General features: G+C 42.3%; 1 protein-coding gene across 2 annotated transcripts in view; it reads right to left on the reverse strand.

The window, feature by feature from the left end:
• mtcl2 (microtubule crosslinking factor 2) overlaps positions 1–22,273 on the reverse strand; it is a 95,085-nt gene that overhangs the window by 6,640 nt on the left and 66,172 nt on the right. Inside the window, exons 8-23 of one of the 2 annotated variants that reach the window (XM_017305799.2) lie at positions 21,426–21,975; positions 20,048–20,357; positions 19,631–19,864; positions 17,382–17,513; positions 15,439–15,552; positions 14,643–14,873; positions 13,702–13,800; positions 13,336–13,503; positions 6,368–6,520; positions 5,901–6,017; positions 4,133–4,200; positions 3,217–3,358; positions 2,477–3,082; positions 1,648–1,906; positions 1,338–1,556; positions 42–460 (exon numbers count right to left, since the gene is read on the reverse strand). In XM_017305799.2, coding sequence (XP_017161288.2) covers positions 42–460; positions 1,338–1,556; positions 1,648–1,906; positions 2,477–3,082; positions 3,217–3,358; positions 4,133–4,200; positions 5,901–6,017; positions 6,368–6,520; positions 13,336–13,503; positions 13,702–13,800; positions 14,643–14,873; positions 15,439–15,552; positions 17,382–17,513; positions 19,631–19,864; positions 20,048–20,357; positions 21,426–21,975 — 3,821 coding nt within the window. Of the gene's footprint in view, positions 1–41; positions 461–1,337; positions 1,557–1,647; positions 1,907–2,476; positions 3,083–3,216; positions 3,359–4,132; positions 4,201–5,900; positions 6,018–6,367; positions 6,521–13,335; positions 13,504–13,701; positions 13,801–14,642; positions 14,874–15,438; positions 15,553–17,381; positions 17,517–19,630; positions 19,865–20,047; positions 20,358–21,425; positions 21,976–22,273 lie in introns of both variants that reach the window. The other variant, XM_017305798.2, reaches the window with a different exon arrangement.

A 22,273-nucleotide genomic window follows, 5' to 3' on the forward strand; every position in this document is an offset into this window, starting at 1 on the left:
GCAAAAAACTACAAACTGCCATTTCATTTAAAAGCACAGACCTCAGTTCCCGGTCCTGCAGCGACGCTGTTGCTCGTTCCTTCCTTGCCTCCTCCCATGATGCTGATCATCTCCTCCCCAGTCGTCTGCCTCATAAACCGCTTATTAACAATCCTGGTCACGCTGTCGTTGCCTCCACTCAGTCCAGCCAGCGCAGCAGCCCCTCCGAGTGTGGGTTCGTCCACGCTGCTCAAGCCACCCAAGACTCCCACGCCTCCGAGGACAGCGAGGGAGTCTCTCTGCACTCTGTCCACAGACAGGGGGGCTCCACCCAGGCCGCGGCTGCTGCACACATTCCTGAAGAACTCCTGCACCAGCCCTCCATACCGCTGAGGGTTGGAGTCGGATCCGCAAGCAGCAGCGCCGGAGGGTTTTCCGGCAGCGTGAGGCTGCCGAGCCGGGCTGGCCGTCTGGCTTGACCCTACAGCAACGCAGGGATCACAGGTTTGGATTATCACCAACAGGATTAACTGAAGTTACTGTGGGTTTAAGCCAGAACAAAACTACAAGACGTTTGGGCTTTTTTCTGTTCCATCAAATCATGTTGTTTCTCAGTTTGTTGTTATGTAAGTGTTACTGCAGGGATTGACCCTTTGCTCGTGATGTCTACATCTTCATGTACCACTCCACCACTACAGACGTCAAAACAACCGATGTGTGTGTTAACTCTCGTAAAGCTAGTCAAAAAACAGACAGTCCAGAGCCTAATATCTCTTTTATTTAGATGATTTCACTTAAAAAATGGCTCCAGGATGCTGCGCGGTTGGCTGGACAGGCAGACAAACGGACATGGATGCCAACCAAACTTGTCATTTTATTGAAAACCTTTGACAAGATATTGCAGTGTGGCGTAGTTACCCATCTATTCATTAGTAACCATGGAGAAAATGCTCCGCCTTGTACAAATAAACTGGTCGACTTTTGCATGCTTTTAAGTCTGCTTCGGTGTTACGGGAAAACGCTGTTTATGACATAGTGGTATAAATCATGGGGCGTGAATCCGGCTGATTAAACAAACAAATATGTCAGGAAAGGGAACGTATGGGTCGCTTTCTAATCTAGCTTTGTCCAACGTTTGTAAGTGCTGCCATCTATGAGCCCCAAATAAATTTGTGCTACTTCGGCAAGACAAATTAGCTCGACTTGAACAAGTGAAAGCCGTGGCTATACAGGCAAAAACAACTTGGAGAAACAATCCCTCACTTCCAACGTCGGTCATGGCGCCTCAGTGTGATTGGGTGACGTATTTGCAATACTTGAAAGATGATAGATTTACAGACCAAGTTTATGCATCTCACCTATTTCACTCCTCCAAAGTGACTCTGTGCTTCCGGAGTGCTCCACTACGCTGAAAAGGCTGGAGAGGCCGTCGGTGAGGCCGTTCAGGACGGGGCTGTCCCTCGTCGTAGTGGAGCGAGCCCAAGCAGAGCCGCCACTCCCACCGATGGACCTCTGATGGAGGCTCCACATGCTGCGGTCCCTGCTGGAGGAAGCGCCGTCCAGTCTGGAAGTGGAACCTGGAAACAGCGGTTTGCTCGGTCAATCGTCTAAAAACGCTCCAAAGCACCAAACGAACTGGGCTCAGAGGGAAGTGAGGAGAAGTTTTACCAGAAGACACTCTCCGCTGTAGCTTAGGCGACCCATACTTGGGCGAACAGCATGGCCTCTCGATGCGGCTGTGCACTTTATCCAGAGATGTAGAAATCTGCCGAGTTCGGGCGGATGCCAGCGAGGAAGTGGTTGTTGGTGTTGGCCGAGGTGACCAGGATTTGGAGTGCAACCCCGTTGCCCTGCTGGTCTCTGTCTGCAGCCCGATGCTGACACCCTGAGCTGCAGTCTGGGTGGACTTGTTGGACACTCCAACGGGCTGAAGGAAGTTTAAAATGTTTCAGACTAGTCTTTTTACCTGAACTTTTTTCCAGTAGAGCTAAGTTTGCAATTAGAACATGGAGATCTTTCTGTCTAAATCAAACATTTATAACATGTTTTAATATTACATTTTATTTACAAAGCACAAACAAAGTTGCTCTAAAAGTTGCATTGAAAGTGCCAACTTCGCATGATTTTGTAAATTATGATAATTTAATGCAAAGTTGGCATTTTTAATAGACTTTTAATGCAACTTTGCATTAAAAGTGTCATTATTTACCGAATGACACTTCATGACAACTGTCATAAACATTCATAAAGACTTCTTGATCTTCGTGACAGATGTTATGTCATGTTTATGACAGTGTCATGTCAGTCTTATGCACACCCCTTCAAATAAAGTAACAAGCCAGCTCATTGAGTTTGGCTCCCCTGATATAAAGTAATAACGATTAAATACAACAAGAACAGCAATAGCAAGCAAGCAGGAAAATATTAGACATTCAAAACAATTTGAAAAAAATAAACATTTACTGGAACGAGAATGAAAATGAAGGAGAGTCAATACCTGACTCCCAGGCTCCTTGCTGGATTTCCTCTCCAGAGAAGAAGAGCGAATAGCTTGCCGGACACAGTTAGTCATCTCCTTCATGTCGTCACTTAAGTTGGCAGAGATGTCTCCGATCTCCAGGTTGTGGAAGGGAGAACTGGACGTCATCCCGTCCACCACCCTGTTCGCCGCCCCGCTGCTGACACTGCTGCTGAAAACGCTCGGCATCGACGTGGAAATGCTGCTGCCTCTGCTCTCCAGCAGCTCCCGGTGCTGCTTGGACAGCGAGCTGAGCCACTGCTCATAAGAAGAGGTGAACGATGAGGCGGGTTGTTGGTGCTGAGCATCAAGCGCGTCCAGTGAGGCCACGCCACCGTCCGTGTCATTCTGCTTCAGAGACGAGCCCCCAATGCTGTATTCATCAGAATCCAGAGGCTCCTGGTATCTTCTCCGGTGCTCCATACGCCTCACAGCAGGAGGGCTGTAGTAGATACGGATGCCGGTCCGGTCCGGAGCAGTGCAGCTCCTCTGCACAAAGTCCAAGTCCATCTGAGAGGCTGCAGAGCTGCTAGAAGAACCACTTGGACCATCCCAGGTTTTACAAGTGTCAGCCATCTCTGGGGTCTAGAGCAGGAGACAACAGCATAGGTTTAGTAAATGTTCTGACTCAATGCTTTTGTGAAAGAAATCACTATAAAAACCTCAACAAAGTTTACAAATTTTAGACCAGTAGCCGTATAAAAGCCGCAGTTTCAAACCTCGTTGGTTATGCTGGTCCAGTTCTTCACGGTTACATCCCCAATCTCGGCTTCAGTAAAAAGCGGCATTGAACCAAAATGTGCTTTGTCCTTCGCACAGGAAGATCTGCTACCCTCTGAGTCCTCCAGTGTAGATTCGATCCTATTCAAAGACACAGTAACACAAAAGTTATGTTCAGATGTCACAATGACAAATTCACAGTGATCTGCAAAAGTATTCATTCTTCCACGTTTGCGACATTCCCAACCTCCCACTTCAGTGTTTGTTAACTTGGATTTTATGTAACACAACACAAAATGTTTATAAACATAAATATTTATAAATGTTTATAATTTGTGAGCACACACTGATCGCGCCTCTTTGATGATCTCTTCTTGGTTTATGTTAATGGTTTTCTTTTTGCCTATTATCCATGAAAGCCAAATTTGTGAACAACACACTTTTCTTTTCCTTTTTCTTCTTTTCAAGTTTTTTCATAGGTCCATCTGAGCTGTGAACCTATACAGAGCCTCCGTTCTTTGCCTTGGATTTTATTTTGGGGCATCAGTGTAAAGAGGTCTGACTAATAAATGCACTCAAAGCTTGGAAAAAAAAATACCGTACAAAGAAATCTGACAAAAAGTGAAAAGGATAAAAAATATATAAATATCTTTGTGAAGCACTTCTCTTACTTCATCCACCTGCTTATCTGCACGTGTGTAGATATTGTATATTTTTTCTTTTTCATAAATCTTTTACTTTTTAGGTTTATTTGCACCGTGAAATCAGTGAAATGTCCCAGTGAACTTGTTTAAATGGATTCTGACTTTAACTTAAAGCACCGATGATGAAACGGCCATAAAAAGTGAAGGTGATGACAACTAATGACTTGTATAAGTACGTGGTAAAGTAAGCAAGATTGTTTTTCACTGTCACCTCGGCGATGCTGCTCCGTTAACAACACCCGCCGTGTCCACGGTGGATTCGTCACCTGGAGGCTTCGACTGCGAGGGAAAAGAGAAGAGTCACGTTGTGAGGACTTGATCTGTTTTTTTTTTTTGCAAACAATCAACAATTAAACAACCTTCATGACACGTCTGCGCATCACAGCTCCTACAGCATTTCATTGTGAGCATGAAGTTGCCAGCCGCCTCCTTTGGAGTGTTTAGAAGTGAACACTATAATCAGGCTGTGGCAGATCGAGGTTAAACGCGGATAGCGATGCTGAGTCGGTGGTTTTTGCACTGGAGGTGAGATCTGAAGCGCAGAAGCAATTTCCCCTGTGAGCGGAGGAAGAGAAGTGGAAGAACAGGACATCTGCAGATGCTGTGCCTATAGCTGCTCTGACAACCTCCTTCTACTCTCACCGACAGCACTGTGCAGCCCGAACTATCTAAATAAAAAGAAATCTAAATGCACAGCAGGTGCCTTTAATCGGCTAAATTAGATATTTATGTGTAAAAATCAAAAACTGAAAGTAAAAGATGCGTAGTAACTGACAGTCTTTGTTCTGCTTAAGTGTAATAAAGCAAGGACTACACTAAGTTGCCTGTTGGTGGCGCTACAACTGCATCCCAAAAGCTTGAAAAGGTCCAAACAAATGATCTGAGGAAGGCAGAGTGTGATAACGCCACTATCAGAGCGGCTGAGACAAAAAGCTAAATGACAAGCTGAATCTCTCTGAATCTCTCCTGCACGGTCTTGGAGTGAGACAGGATGACAGCAGAGAGGGGGAAGGAAGACGATGGAGACAGACGCGGAAGTGAAAAAAGTGAATGATTGGACAGGAAACGGGGCGGAAGAGGAGGGAGCTCTCTGCAGGCTGAGAACTTCAAAGATGACAGAAAGGCCTTAAATGCACCTCTGGGGTTTGAGTCAGGCATGAAGAAAATCCCTTTAACCTTAGAATCCACAGAAGGTCGCAGCATGCTGTCAGCCCTCACTGATATGTTGCAGCAGATATGAGTGACCATGTCTTTCTGCTGAGCTGAACCTTTACAGAAGGATCCAGAGTTGGATGGTAACCAGATACGTTTAACTCTTTTACATTTGCTTGAGGAACATTTTGGGAAATAAATACTTTTAGGATTATTTTTACTTACTCTGAGCTTTTTACCTTTACTTGAGTCATTTCATTAAGAAGTGTCACTGCTCTTACTGTAGAAACATTTCTGGATACTATCCACTGCGAGTAACCTCACTGGATGGAGAACAAGCTTGTCTCATTTAAAAAAAACAATCATCAGACACCAGCAGTTTTATCAGTTTTATGTTTGGAAAAATGTTTCTTTTGCCTGACTTTGTTAATTTGTAATTATACTATTTATATGAATTATTTGTCTTTAAAAAAAAACTAAATTTAAACTTATTTTTATATTTTGGTCCATCTGATGCAGAATTTTTTAAGTATTGATTGATGTTTACCAAAGACTTTTTCACTCTTACCCAAGTAATTTTTTACTTTTACTTGAGTAAAAATGTTGTCAAGTAGTACAACGTCTGGGTACTCATCCAGCCTCTGCTCATATCACTGCATTAACATCTGTGCAGTTACTGTCTCTGTCCACAAAAAGATGAAACCCAGAGCAGCAACCTGAACCAACAGCATCGTGTCCAGACGTCTGAACTCTGTCGGACTCTCAACCCAAGATGTCCAGAGTGTTTCTCACACTCACATGGACCAACACAGACCCACCCTTCGCACCTTCTCCTGTTGTGTGGCAGCGTCTCTCAGTCTCTGTTCCCACTGAGTTCTCTCCTGGTTGAACCTCTCCAGCAGCTCCAGCTTCTCTCTGCTCCAGTTCCTCTCTCCGATCTGAAGCTGACGAGCCAAAGGAGAGAGATTCAAAAACAGCAGGATGAGTTGAAATCAGATGGTGGTGACGTACATCCATATCCACGTCCCTTGAAAGTTTTTATTTTTATTTTTTACTTTTACTCATATGTTTCCTCTTCCTGCGTCCCCTCAGCATGATGCTGCGACCACCATGTTGCCCAGCAGGCTGGTTCTTTTGGAAATCGCTGTACATCATTAACATGATTCTGTTTTCACTATTGTATCGACAGGCCCAATTCTAACAGCTGAAATATAGTCCATTCTGAACTTGTTGTGCGTTTGCAGTCTGCAGCATCAGCGCCAAAGAAGGTTTTCATGCTTAGACATCAGCTCACCTGCTTGGTTAAGTCCATCACGGCGGCGTACGACTCGGCGAGGAGGTGCTGGTGCTCCTCACGCTCCTTTTTAAGAGCCACCTTCAGGTCAAGAGGGTCCAGTGTTTCAGGGGAGGAAAGTGCTGCTGTGGTTTTCCCGAGTTTGGTCTCAAACTGGAAGGTGAAAACCAGAAAATTGAGTCAAGAGTTCTTTCAAAAAGAAAATTGGTTTTCTTTTTACTAAGCAAACATGATATCTCCCATTTCAGTGTCATCCACTAAAGTTATAAGACTCTAATTCAGTTCCCTGTTTATTTAATTTGTCACAGATATTAATGTTTGACCAAACATGGAAAAACCTGATTGACATTCTTTTTGTTGCGACACTTCACAAGATTCTGAAATTAAAACGTGTAAATGGAAGACTATAAGATTAGAAGTCAATTTAAATTAATAAATAAAAGGCAATGCATGAATTTATTTTTAAGTATGAAAAGTGATATTGAGAAAAAAGAATTTTGACCTAAAGAAATAATTATAAATACACTTCGGTAGCCATCTAATTCTTCTGCTCATCCGCGTTAGCAGCAAAGCTGCAGGTTCGGCCCCATTAGTTCAACATAGTTATGATTTTTCTTCTAATGCATACTATTATTTTTGCCACTATAATCATGGTAATTGGGAATGTGTCATAATTGGACTGAAATTGAATAGGCTTAAACATTACTTTAATTTGCTTACGGATTAAAATAATTTATAGAGACTTGTGTTGCCTAATTGCACTTTAAAATCATCAAGTCGGCTTTATAGAGTGAAATACTAGAAATGGGAAAATTGAATAGAAAATGGGAGAATCAACAGTGTTATAGGTTTTAATAATTGAAATTACAGTGTTCCCCAGGAAGAGTAGTTAGTTGCTATTAGTCAGGAGACAATAATTGAGGGGGAAAAAAAAGATTTTTAGTTGCCCTTTCAGGAGAAAAAAGTTGCATAGAAAAAAAAAATCATTACAAGACGTTTCAGAGATTTTGCCCTCTGAATGTCAACAGTTAGTAACTTTCTACCCAACAGCTTGTGTCTGAGTTTAGTCGATATTAATCAGCATAAACTGTACTTTGTTAATAATTAGACAGTATTAATGGTTGTCTGGGATCCATAAATGAATCATTTAACTCATAAGAGGAAGTCTCAGATTAGCAACATGTCTCGTCCTGTATTGGGGTATTTGTGGACTTCCCTATCATCGCCTCTCTTCCCCTTTAACCCCGTTTCACTCTGTCCTGTCCCTGCAGACTTCTCACTCTCTATTTTGAGCCGCATCGCCCCTTTTTTCACCCTCCCTTCTGTTCTGCTGTTGCCGATTCTGTAGGTGGAATCCCCTTAAATATTTATGAGCGGTTTTACATGTTCTTCTCAGCATCTGTGTCACTGTGCTTCTGACAGTGCCGGCACATCGGCACTGTCACAAACGTAAAAACTCAAATGCCCACACGCCCACACCCAGACCTCCCAGACCCATCAATCCTCTCGTTGTGCCTCGGTCTGGCTGCCCGACTCGGTGGCATCTATGTGCGGTACTAATGAAACTGTCAGGCAGCCAGTCACAGTGAAGCACACTCTGACCGAGCCCAACTCCCGACTCTTACGGCCGCGCAGTATTTCTTATTAATGACGAACACAGCTTAATGAGCCCCACAACTCAACGTGGTTTACTGCAGAGGTGCTGAGAGGGAGGCTATTTCACTGGATGCCAAGTGTTTACGGACGTGTTTGGGTCAAAACTCGATACTTACTGTTCAGCAACTATAACTGTATTTATGGAGGTCAAATCTAAAACAGTAAAGTGCTTCTGGAAAGGAAGGAAGGCAGCGTCTGAATCTTTACCAATAAGTGGGAAGTACTTTTATGAATAGGTCATTTTTTAATACAGGAAAACTTGCAAAATTTAGTAACATATGTAGGTCTAAGAAGCTGTTAAGCATTTTTTACAACATCCCCAGACACGTCTGTGATTCATCATGGCTGCAGAAGAATGAGAGAAAGCAAGACGACAGGAAAGCCAGACGTTTCAAGGGAAAGTTTTATCCATCATAGCTCATGACCTCTGTCTGCTATGGAGCATGCTGGATCGGGAAATATTGACTGTTGGCAGAAATAGCGCTCCATTCTCTAGGAATATACACAGGGACAGATGTTTCTCCTTTGCTTTATAATATTAGTAGTGCTGTTTTTCTGTGGCTGCTCATAATATGAATTAGTAAAGCCTTTTTTCCTTTTGAACCTATTTAACAACTTGCAGTGATAATGTTCTCATTACAGAGGTACTGTGTGTAGAGAACAACAGTATTACTGTAATTAATGGTCTGATAAAAGCACATAACAATCCTGTGAGGCTGATAGCTTGTCTGGCCTTTACATTACATAATAATTAGCAAAGTTAGTTAGTTAATAAAAAAAATAGTCAAGTCAAGCAGAAAAGGCTGAGGATAGAGTTACTTCTTAACCATAATAAATGGAGAGTTGACCAACATATTTGATGCATATTGATGATTTTGATGATGTCACTCATAAAGATGCAATGTTTGTTACTGGTTTCTAAATTGTTGACTGTATGGTGTTTTTTGATGACTTTGTATTTCTGTGCTTTTATGATGTGAATCACTTTGAACTGCTTTGTTTCTGAAATATGATATAAAGCCAATAAACTTGACCGATTGAGCTTTTCCCATGTTGATGTTAGAACTATTATTTTTAGCTGCAGATGTATCCATACGCCAATATTGTATAAAAAAGGATGTAAACTAGTGATAAAGACATAAAACCAAAACAAATATGTATTTTCAGAACCACAAGGAGACATTGGTAGGCATGTTTCTGGTTAAGCTGCCTGTGTTTTATCACACATTAAACAAACAGACCAGAATGTTGCGACCGCATTTGATTTTCAAATTAATATAGCAGATGTCCTCCTCCCTTCATGAGTGAAGTTAATGCCACAGATGTGATGAATGAGCAACAAGAGCTTCCAGCTGCTCAGCTTGTCATCACAGAGCTGTTTGTAACAATCCCACAGTCAGCGAGGATGACCGATTAACCTGCATTAAACAATACAAGGCAGCATCAGAAGGGGGGCCTCAGGCCTTCACAGGTTGGAAGAAAGCTGCATTTGTCCTGCAAGCGCTCAGGGATCCTGAGATCATCTGTACGCTCTCTGACTGGGTTTGTTTGTCAGGTCGAACAGTGAAGATAATTTCCTGTCAGGCTGTTTGACAGGGAGGACAGTGTTTGAAATTGAGTTGACTTGTTCAGTGAAGCAACAGCTGGAGGACCCGCTGCGAGTTGCCAGGAAGTCTTGGCACTGATGTGGTCGGCTGTTTGTTGTATGGCTACACATGCACACACACATAAAAAACAGACACATGCACACACTGCACAATTTACAGTTTGCATCGTTGGCAGAGAAAAGATTACTTGCAAATGTGGCATCTAGATGAGAGCAACACCCACTCACAGACACGTCCAAGTGAGTTCACATGGCAGGGAAAAGCCAGACGTGTTCAGGTCTGCACAGATGAAGCAATCGATCGCTTCTTTACATATTACAACAATTTGAATTTTTAAAGAGGTCTCCATCGGTCTCCGGTTTTCCCATCAGTATTTTTTCTGTCCCGTACATACGGTTTAAAGATCCGACAGGTGGTTTAAAACCTTTACACAATAATGCAACTATTTTTGTTTCAGTCTCCAACATTTACTGTAAAACCTCCAAACATTACAACTTACGTCTAATAATTAATACCAAAGAGGGAAGGGAAAAGCGTCTCGTCTCTCTGAACTCAGGCTCTCATCTACGACTGGCGATCAGGAGACAAATGATCTGGCTTCCTAGAATGAGGCCTGAGTCGTCGAGATCGGGCCAATGATTAACGACGGCTGTCGGTGTCGGCGTGCGTCTCTGTGAGCGTTATTAGGTTTGTGTGCTGAGAGAACCCCGATAACAAGGAAAAAATCCTCCACTGTGGGATCACTTACTCTATTCATGAATAATATGTGATTATTTTTTCTCCCATCAGTTTTCAGTGAATTATGTTTAACTTACAATGTGGTGATAGGTGGCTTTTTATAAAGATGTTTTTTTTTGTAATCACAGAAGGCATATGCATTTTTTTTTACAGGTAAATGACATCGTAGGGACATTGGAAGCAATTTCTTCCTACAGGCAGGTTAAAAGGCAGTGAAAACTGCACAAAGAAGAGAGAGCCACACCCCCGAAAAAACAATAACAAACATCCATCCATCCAATTTCTTTACACCCTTGTCCCTTAGTGGGGTCGGGAGTTGCTGGTGCCCATCTCCAGCTGACGTTCCGGGCGAGAGGCGGGGTTCACCCTGGACAGGTCGCCAGTCTGTCGCAGGCCAACACAATAACAAACAATAACACGAAATACAGGCGGGGCAGAAAATGCACATAATCAATTCCTAAAGAAAAACATCGACATATGTGACCTGCAACTTCATTTCGATTATGTCCAGGACAGAATATGCATTAACATATATACAGGGGTGAAAGTAGTTTTAAATTCTTGGGGGTACTATGACAAAAAAATAAAATAAAATAAAATAATTATATATATATTGCTTCTTTGTTGGCGTTTCTGTGCTGATTAATTTGAATGCCCTTGAATTGCTACAAAATAAAGCTGTATTTCTTTCAGCCCACTGGCTGTAATGTTGACACCTTGAGATGCCATGAGACCTAAATTCTGAACATCATGGCATGGAGTGCATGCCAGTTTTCCATGTCTGGAATATAACCATTTATTTTAGCTTTTAAACTGGTTATATTGATCTTATGTCCAGACAGAGGTATAATCAGTAGCCCAGCATCATGACCTGTTTGTTCTGAAGATCCTGCAGCTTCCACTTTGTCTTCCTAACATGGCGCCTCCTCACCCTGACTCTCATACTGATAGGAGGAACCACAGAGCTCTGTTAGGTTAAAGCTCATCTTCTGAAGTTGGGATATTTTTCCTCCAACAGGTTCCAGAGGAATCACCTCAAACCAGATGTTGGACTGGATTTTATTTCACTGTCATTTGTGAATGTTAGAGCCTCATTTTCAACAGTGGAGCTATAAAGGTTATCATTTTCGAGAAAATCTCATTAACATCATATTTCCACTAAATAAGAGGCAAAAAACAAAATTCTTTGATAAAGGAAAAGCCTCTCAGACTCAGCTCAAAGCACCAAACATTTTTTTATATTAGACAATTAATTTAATTTCACATAATTATCACGGTAGAAGACATTTGTTTGTTAAATACTTAATGAAAAATATTTACCATGTTTGATGTTTGTTGTAAATGACGTATAGTCACAAAGAACGAGGTAATTAGTCCAAGTTTGTCCTTTTTTGAACATTCAGAAATTATAGCGGCTGTGATGAGCCACAGCAAAGATAAACAGACCGAACAGGTGATCAACTCTAAACCACTCGCACCTTTTTACTCTCAGTCTCTCTCTGTCATTAAAGCACACCCGTTGCCATGGCAACCTCCTGCGCTCCACAAGCTTACCAGAAATTACGTTAAAAACATAACATTCAGTCCGTTACGATATCAGGTTTGCAGGCTTTATATTTATCTTGCTATCATTAATAAGCCTCATGAACACAGCGGTGGTTGATTAGTTAATTTTAAACTCCTGCTCTGCTATTTTGATAATGGTACCGAAATGCACAGAATTGTGCAACACCTTATTGAAACAATAATTACTGAGATCATTATTTTTGTTGGGTCATTAATTTGAACATGTTTTGTTGATTTTTTTGTTGTTCTTTAATAAAGTTATGAACGTTTTAAGCGAGTCAGAGGAGGACGTGCTGCTCTCAGCCTCCTGGCGCCGTTCAGTTTGTCACCTAATGCCGAGATCGACTCAAAACCTTCCGCGATCGACATGTTGCGCCCCTGCTCTAACAAAGCATGAAGAGTTCAGAAACGATATGAAATGAGAAAAAAGCTATTCATTAACTGATTAAGTCGTGTTTTAGATTGTTCTTGAAAAACTTATCAGTCACGGCTGATTAGTGGGTGAACTCACAGCTGCACAGTGAACCCATTCATTTTTTACAGCAGACAGCCGCTCCCCTCTCTTGCAGGTACTGCGTACACCCACTAAATCTTTTAGGGTACGCAGTACCCTGCCGTACCCCCTTACTTTCACCCATGCAAATATACATATACACAAAAGGAAAGAAGAGATGATATCATACAATTAGCTCTGTTTTAATAGGCCTCCCTGTCGGCAATAATTTATCTCTCATTCCTCCCCTGCCCCATTACACACAGGCTGTGTTTTAGCCTAGAGGCTGTTAATTAAAACTATTACAGCTTCAGCTGCTGCTATGAGACAGACAGCGAGACAAAGACAATCAAGAGGGGGAGGAGCCAGTAAAATCCTTGTCCCAAAGCCTGTAGAGGAGCTGGAAAAGGTTTTACAGACAAATAAACTACATGACCCCAAGGTCAGCAAAAAGTCACTGTGTTTGTGTTTTGGAGATATGGTAGAGCTGGTTTAGTACCACCAATAAAAATCACATTTCTTATTTTAGGTTTCTACATCCCATCTTATGACCTCGCTCAAAATTATAGTTTTACTTCCTGGAAGAAGAAAAAAATCTGCTCTGAATGTTCAGCCCTGCAGTCAAAATTGTCGAGCTGGACTGCTTCACAGGGGGCCGTACACACTTGTGCAAATTCTAAAATTGTAAATTTTTTATGCAACCAAATTAAAACATGACTTGTAAAACCCCCTTGAACATCAACAATCCAAGAAAACCTTCCATCTTTCTTGCATTTGATTCTCTCCTGCTCTTTTCTGTTCACACAAGCTTTGCTCATCAAGATATCAGTAAAAAAAAATAAAAATTGTGTTTGTCAAACTTAGAGAATTTTTTTTTAGACATTTCTACAACAGCTCTGTTCTGCTACCTGCGTGATGAGGCTCTTTAGTTCGGTTCTCTCCACTTCCCAAGATGCTTTGGCCTTTGCAAACTGCTGAGTAAGTTCCTGGGAGCCTTGTCTCTCTTGTCTCAACTCTGCACTCAGGTCCTGCAGAGCAACCTTTAGGTCTGCCAAAGTGCTGCTCACAGCACTAGACTGTAACAAAACACAGGCAGATCAAGTAAGTGTTCAGTCATGCACACATGTCACTGTCAGAGCAACATGTAAGAAGCTGTTCAAAACATAAGTCATTACATATCCTATGCATTTTTGTATGTGTGTGTGCGTGTGTGTGTGTGTGTGTGTGCGTGGGGGTGTATGCGCGTGTGTGCGTGTGTGTGCTGGTCTGCTTGCCTTTATGGTCGGGCTGAGAGGCTGTTCGTCTGCAGAGGCTCTCTTATCCGCCTGGCTCTCCTCCTCCAGCAGCAGGTACAAATCCTTCAGGCTGTTCATCTAAGGAGCCAATCAAAGTGCAGCGTCATCTCCACTCCTCTTTCCAATAGTTCCTCAACCAAAAAAAAATCCAAAATATTTCCCATTTCATAGCCTCACATAATAAATGAAATGTTTTAGAGCCTATTTTTTTTAGGAACTGGTGTTTTATATACTGTCTTAGTATACAAGACAGTTTGCTGCGTTTATCTTGTGAAAAACACAGCAAACATTTTTGATCTATTACGTGAATAAATAACGCAAAAACCATCAGTTCTTGTAAAACAGGATAAAACAATGAATTTGCAACTTGGAAAAATTGTAAATAACGCCTTAAAGCTGCAGTATGTAATTTTTACATATTTTTTCTACAGATTTGTTAATAACATGACAATATGGTGTGAGACAGGTAATCGGTGAAAAGTTTCTCCACTTCCTCCCAGTGCCATTGCCATCTGCAAAAACGTACCGGTCCCTGTCAAAAACAGCCAATCAGAGCCAGGAGGACAGTCTGTATGCTATCATGCTCGTGCATGTGTTGCTAAATATGCTAATGGTGGAGAAACAACATACTGTCCCAGATCAACTGTTTATCTGCCATCATCAGAGTATATTAGAGCAAGAGAGAGGATGTGAGCAGAAGATATATAAAAGTGATTGACAGCGCTAAGGCCCTCCTCCTGGCTCTGACTGGTTGTTTCTGACAGAGAACTGTTTGTGAAAGCAGGACCATCAAAGGAGGAGCTCATTTTTTCCCCTTAGATTATCTGTCTGAAATTTTTTTAAAATACCTAAAGAAACATTGTTTTAAGTAAAAGTTACATACTGCAGCTGTAATGTTTCTACTTTCCATCCACTCATACCTCCAAAACATCTTTCCCCTCTGCATCCTTCTTGCAGCCCAGCCTCCACTGCTTGAGGAAGCAGCGCAACTTCAGACTCAGCAGCAACAGAGCCTGTTTCAGGTGCTGGGACTCTTGAATGAGGAGAGTCCTCTCCTGACCCCACAGCTTCTGCTGAAGTCGAGCCTGCAGGCCCAGGCTCTGCAGCTGGAAGTCCCGTCGGAGCAAGGCCTTCTGGTGCTCCTCCTGGAGCTGAGAGGGGAACGTAGTCAGTCAAGTTCAAGGCTGATGCATCACTGTCGCTGTCAAGCAATCCACAAATCTGGTCAATATGGAAGATTAGCCAGAAGAAATCAACAGAAGTCCCGTGTTCAGTTTGCTACAAGCCAAAGCGGACGACACAACAAGCTGTTTCACATCAAAATGAAAGTTTTTGTCTTTTGTGTAAGACCATATAATTGTGATGTCAGAATCATCCTGTGGGGAGGATTTACATCAGTGGAAACAGGCAAGCTGCTTAAATTTAGAGCAAAAGGCTATAGAGACATTAATCTTAGCCACAAAATGAGATAAAATGTAAACAGTTCAACACTTTTGCAAAGAACTGTAGTTACTGACCAAGAAATGAAAGAAACAAAGAAGGGCACAGAAACCGCCCGAGGTTCTGCTCATTCTTGAGAGTAAACCCTGAAAAAGTTGAGATTCACTTTGAAAATAATAAAACAGAAAAAGAGTTCAAGCACAAACACACTGACCCAACAGAACTAGATTTTTGGGGCAAACTTACTATTATTGTTTGCTCCTCCTTTAAACTGACCTGTAAGAGTCTCAGGCTGATTCCTTTGTGGTTCTGCCTTTCTCTCTCCAGCTCCTCCAGAGTTCCTCTGGCTGACTCCTTTTCTGTGGACAGCTGCGCCTGCAGGTCACTGAGCTGGACAGAGTGGAGAGAAAAGGAAATGAGAGATGACAATTATAACGGAGGGGAACTAATAAGTAAACATGTGGAAAGAGCAAATAGCTGAAGAAGAAGAGGAAGAAGTGACTAAGGAGGATTTACAAGAAAATGACAAAAATGGACCCTTTGGGTAAAAGAAAATAGATGTGCCTCATCAGCTTTAAATCAACTCTGAGCTGTACAAGTCTACTGTAAGTCTTCACAAACCTCCTACACCTGTACTCATGCACTCTCCCATGGCTCATTTAGCTGCTGAGTGAGTGTAATCCATCGACCCTCCACTGTACCATGAATGTCCTCTTTTACCCTCCCCTGGGCTTGGCTCTCTGCCTCCATCACCCCCAACCAAGAGCAACTTCCCGCTCGAAAGAGAAATTACTTTTTCTGTTACAAAATGACTCTGGTGCAAAGAAGTATATAAAAAGAAATGAGGAACTAATTGATACAATATTAATTTCATTCACACACTAGGCATTTATGTAAAGAAATAGAGTACAAATCCAGTAATTCTAATGAATATGACTATAAAAGAATATGAGTTAATAGACATATTCGTCCATTCAATCATAAACTGAAACTGAAGATTTCAGGGGGGAAATCTGAGTGGAAGGATACATCTGTGCTGTCACACTAAAACCTGTTGAACAGATGGACAGACCAGATTTACTTTTTGACCTCGAAGCTCAGCACTAAATACCAATTTCTGGGTTTTTGCCATCCTCTGTTTGTCATCACCCTCCATTTATCTGCCTCTCTCGGTTTATTTTGGTGTCCCCTGACCTATTCACCCTCATACTTGTGGATAAAGATGCAGATGCATGAAGCCCCGGTTGCCATGGAAGCACAGCACAAAAAGGTCAAGCAAGCAACGGCCTCTTCTTACTGCTGGACGGTGTGGTAGCTGTTTATTTTGCTTGTGAAGATGTGCTGATAAAGTTTGTCCGACGCAGAGCGGCATCTCACCCAAATATTCCAGCTAGCTCACCCATTTCCTGCCGTAGCACTGAAAAGGCTTTGAATAATTAGTTAACATGGTTGTCAATTATTTCTATGAAATGCTTATGGAGCTCTAAATCATAGTCAGATTTGAACTCGTTAAACCAATGCGAAGATATAGAACTAAATCTGTTTAGTTCCACGACTGCAAACTATAATTTTAAAAGCATTATATTTCAGCACTGTAAAGAAAGCAAACACACCCTGCTTCTCTGCTTAGACATCCCACAATCCTGCTGTGCTGCACCATTGTCAGTGTCACTTGCCCAAGCAAATACTACATGGCCCACCACCAGAATCACATGTACAAACGGCGACAACGTGCAGATAAACATGGGTAACTAATGTCGGCCCGGTTTTGTTTATGGGGCCGATAATCTTCAGCACTCTGATGACTGCTCACACAAACAGCTGTCTATTTATAGCTGCCTGAATATGTAGCTACTGTATTTTATGGATCCCAATGTAAAGCGGAGTCATTGTAAAGCGACATTATAGCACAGCCTCTTTCTGTTCTAGGTTTATAAATGATCTTGTCTTGTGAAAGTAAAAATATAAATGTTTGAAAAATTAAGTACACCTCAGAAATCCTAGACACGTACAAAATATGTAAAGCATGCAAGTGCCTAGAATTTAAAGGCATCGTACTTTCTTTTGTTTTGTTTGGCTTTGGTAGGTTTTTGGTGTGACCTCCGTTGCTGTCTGGTTAAAAAATGGTGCTGGCTTCCAGCCAAGAGATGCACTGAGGCGGACATATTGGGTCTCCAGTATGAGATGTTTGCTGTCATGTTGTTCATGATCGAGCGTACCGTGGAACGATCGGTCTCCTTCTCCTGCTCCGTTTGTCCAGCTGCCCGATTTTGCATGTCGTTGCTGATGGATTGGCTGCTCTGGTAAGTGTCATCTTTCTCGTCTGGATCTGATTGGTCCCTATAATCAGGCTGCTGCATGCATGGGCAAGTTAATGAAGAAGAAGAAGAAGAAAAAAAAAGAAAACAGAAACAAAAAAATCATAGAGAAAAGACGTAAAAATGAGGGAGGAGACATTTTAGGAGGGGGAAAAAAAATTGAAGGTGACAGAAAACATGACAATAATAAGAAAATACAATACAACCAAAATGGTGTCCATCAATGAGACATCAAGAAAACTAGGGGAGAAAAAACTTATGGGCCTCACAAGACAAAGAAAAGGATGTAGAGGAAGAAGAGCTTGGTCAAAGAGGAATATGAAAGTAAGGAGAAAAGAAAGAAAAGGACAATGGAGGGTAGAATGGACGGCTGAGGGGCAAGGAGGGAACGTTTTTAATGGAAGAGGACACAGAGTAGTGCAACAGATGGCAATACAGGGTTAAAATGGGAATGAGCGAAAACGAAGGGGGACGGAGGGAGAGAAGGAGAGGAAAAGAAGGAATGGGAAGGGAAAGAGAAGGAGTACGGCAGTTAGGATGAAAGGTCAGAGCGAAGGGCGGAGGGAGCAATAAGGTGCAGAAGAAGAGAGAGAAACGAGTGACGTGAAGCAATAAAAGGGACAAGTTGGAGCAAAAGATGTGAGGGGTGTAAGAAGACGTCATAGAGAAGCAAGGTGATGAAGGTAGGAATGGAAATGAGCATGCGTGAGCGGTGGCAACAAAGGTGGTGTGAAAGGTGGGAGAGGAGGAAGGAGGGAGCCAAGAGCAGAAATCGATCGGATATGGAGCCCATGCAGACAGAAGGAGGGACAAGAGAGGGAGGACAGGGGAGGAGAAATAGGAGGGGTTGGAACTGGCCTCTAATGGAGTATCGTCACTTGAATCTACTGATCATTTAATCACACCTTCTTAAAAACCAATAAACTGGACCAGATCAGAAAAGAAAAATAATTTTACAATGCATAACTCTTGAATCAGTTTATCAGCTCTATGAAAACTTTTGGAATTTAAATGCCATTATCTAACTTTACTTAGAAATTTCAGTAGATTATTCCATCTTATCAAACCAAATTATCCCATTGGTGAAGTCTAAGAAAAAAATGACGTCCGTCTGTAAAGTCATGTAAACACAGAACAATCAAAGTTAATTCAAAATCTCAGCTGAGTTTTATTGTACTTTTTTGGCTCATTTATTGAATTTTACACTGACAATAATACGTTACTTTAAGCTAAATAAAACAATTCCCACCAAAACAGCAACATAGATCTGAAATAACTTAAACTAGCCTTTATGTTTTTTAAACATCTGGACAGGCTTCAAATCCAGCCAGAAAATAATAATTAAAAAAACTATTAAATGTTCCCTCTGATCCCTTCTTGATATTTCAACATCTCTAACTGTTTCTTGTAAATTCCGTTTGCAGACCCACAGTCAAATCATCCTGTTGTCATGACACGAAAGAAACAAGAACCACCAACTAAGACTTCACGATGCCAAACTCAAATAAAGGTAGACCTCTCAAGTATAATACGAATGGACACAGTTGCACAGTCCAATAGTCGACGTGAATCGGGTGTGGGATTGCTTGACATAAACAATCAATATTTGATAACCTCTCTATGTCCAGGCAACTGGCTCCATTTGAGGCTCCAAGCAGCATTAAACACAGGTTAGGAGGCATTAAAACAGCATGCAGAGGACATGCAGAGTTTGGTTTTGTTTTGTTTTATTTTGTTTTTACGCCAGCAGCTCAAATCTGACTTAATACTCTGCAGAGACCGGAATGCATCCCACAGTTTTCCGGCCTATACATGATGAGCATTGAAAATTATGAATTTGGATCAACAGCAACTAAAATTAAATAGCTGATATGGCCAGGATGTTGCCGCAGATCTGAGCATGCCGCGTAAATGAATTTTTGTTCTGTGCAAAGAAACTCAAAAAGAAAGCAAGGTGGAATGGGACTGAGAGAGATGTCGGCCAAAATAATGCTTAGGCACTAGAACAACAACAGATCAACAAGAATGAAACTTAAAAAAACAAAAGAAACATAACATTCTTGAGAAATATAATTATCTAAAAATTCAATGAATCAAAGCAAAACAGTGGTAAGGAGTGAAGGAGAGGACTGTGCTTCGTGTATTTTTACCTTGTGGTCGACTTTGTTTTCTTGATCCTGGCCGTCTCCAGAGCAGGGGACGGAAGCGCAGGGCGACGCTGGAGGGGACGCCCCTTCCACCTGAGCATCTCTCCCCCCAGATGGAGGTTTACCCAGGCCGTCCACCTGCTCTACAAAGGCCTGCAGCTGTGTGTGCAGGGCCTGAAGCCTGCTAGTCAGAGCACCAACCAGAGGACGGTCCGCCAAATCGGAAAGCTCCGAGATCTGAAGAGCGGAAAGCGTAACCTTCGTCACACGGCTTGTCAAAACCGACGGAGATAGAGGGGATCAGGTAATGTAATAATGAAAATGTATTTTCTATCATCGCAAGAATTTGAGAAATGGATTTAAAGGTTAATAAAATTTCACGTGACACTTTCAGAAACAGACCAAACCGAGGGCGCGTACCTGGCAGTGAGGCTGAGGTTTCTCCAGGTCGCACGGCTCTGCTGCCTCATTGCTGCAGACCTTGTGATAAAGCGAAGGAGAAGAGGAGGAGGAGGACAGGCAGTTGGACTCGGGGGAGGTCAGCAGCTGTATGGCAGTGGAAACCAAACGAGCCTGGTCCCTCATGGCCAACAAGGCATCGCGGTCCTTCTGCCCCAGGCACCCAGAGAGCGGAGTCGTTGCCTCAGCGTTGTCCTCGATCTTCTTTTTCTGTTCGTCCATCTCCATGGCGTCGTTCTCACCACCCACTGGCTCTTTGCGATGAGGCGGGCTGACAAACAAACAAACAAAAGAGACCTCTGTTATCGCCTATGTAGTCGTTACGGAAGCAGATTTGTGTATCAAAGGAAATGTAAAAAAAATAAATAAAAAAGAAGTGACTAAAACTAAAGAAATAATTTGTAGTTTTGTTTCACCTGATAATGCCGTTAAATGCATCAACTGAACCAAATTACATAAATGGGGTGCACACTACATCTTCAAACGTTTAAGTTCAGCTTCTGCTTGGATTTTAGGCTGACTTTCCACAAATCTGAACTGATGTGTTCTTACTGACAAAAATCTAGACAAAACATTTTGGCTGCTGATTCTCAGCTGAATCTCTGATGTAAACAAAAACATATAATCCAACAATACTGTGCAGATCATAGTTACAGATCACTGGTTAAAGGTTTGGAAGTGCAATTAAAGGATACAACTTGTTACAAGATATATATCAACAGCTTTGCCTTGACACAATTTTAGATAAAATCCAGTGTCAAGGGTTTAGAAGCTTATTATCACATTCTATCATAGTGGTACCAGACCACATCACAGCAGCTCTACAGTCCCTCCATCCTTTAGCCAGAATCAAACGTGGAGAAGCAGCATTCAGCTTCAACGCTCCTCTAACATGGAAGAAACTTTGAGAAAACCGCTAAATCTTCATGTCTTGTTAGGACACGGCGGATGCGAATTGGCTTTTTCAATACTCTGGTACATCGCATCGAACGGTGGCATTTATGTTTGCGTTGTAGATCATCCCTTTTTGAATAAAGTGCACCAATGAAATGACGCAACTGAACCACTGAGTTTCTGCAGGTCAAGGCTAAAAACTTGTCTTTGATGAGCAAGCATATGGAACACTGGTCAACAATTTGATTTTGACGATGACATTTGATCAAATCTAATGTTTGTTGCTTGTTTCGTAAATCATTGATATTGTTTGTATGGTGCATAGCAGTTTGAGCTGCCTTGATGCTGAAATGCGCCATACAGACTGACTTGACTTGAGCGAGACACTCGTCACAACAATAACAGTATGCTGAAAGAAGCATCGGAAAACAATATCCAAACATACCTGAGAGGGAGGCACTCAGCCGAGTCTCCTGCTTCTGCGTCTGTCTCCAAAGCCAGCCTCAACGAGGAGGAGGAGGACGAGGAAGAAGGAGGGTGGTACGAGGCGAGATCGCAGCGCTGCAGGTTGGACAGCAGCACGCGGTTCTCGTACTGCAGCTTCTTCACTTTCCCGCTCAGCTCTCCCACCTGAAGCCTCGTCAGCCTCAGTTCCTCCTCGGGGGTCGGCGTGTCGGTGCTGATGAGCACGGCCCCGTCCTGGACCGAGTGGCTGTCGTTCAGCAGCCCGTCCGTCAGAGACATCAGCGACTCGGCGGACAGCGCCGACGTCGCAAGCGGGAGTTCGGATTTGTAGCGGTTGATCTCGTTCATCAGCAGCTTGTTTTGCTCCTCCATCTCGATCAGAGACCTCCTCAGCAGCTCGGCCTCCTCCTCCACAAACTGCAGGTGCCTCTGGAGCTCCATGACGTTTTCGGACGAGGCCCCTCCACCAAGCACCACGGCCCCTCCGAGCCCGGCCCCTGGACCAACGCTAGAAAGTTCTTGGTGGCCGTCTAGGAGTAAAGACAGTTGTTTCAGAAAAAAACTTGTTAAAAAAATAAAAAATAAAAAACTGTCGACAAAATTCTGAAAGAGAAAGTATTTAAGATTTAAATAGATATCATAAATACTTTCACATGAAGAAACAGCTGACATATTTTTATTAACAGTTTTAAAATGTGTCCTGGCACCTCGGCTGAACAGCATAGGATGGCAAAACCGGGGGAAAAAATTGCTATTGATGTTAATAATGTGTAAATAATTGCAGTCAGTGATGAGAATGTGAGGTTTAAGTTTCATCTAATGGTGATG

The sequence above is a fragment of the Poecilia reticulata genome, chromosome 7 (assembly GCF_904066995.2).
Source record: "Poecilia reticulata chromosome 7, P_reticulata-male-v2, whole genome shotgun sequence".
Lineage (NCBI taxonomy): Eukaryota > Metazoa > Chordata > Actinopteri > Cyprinodontiformes > Poeciliidae > Poecilia > Poecilia reticulata.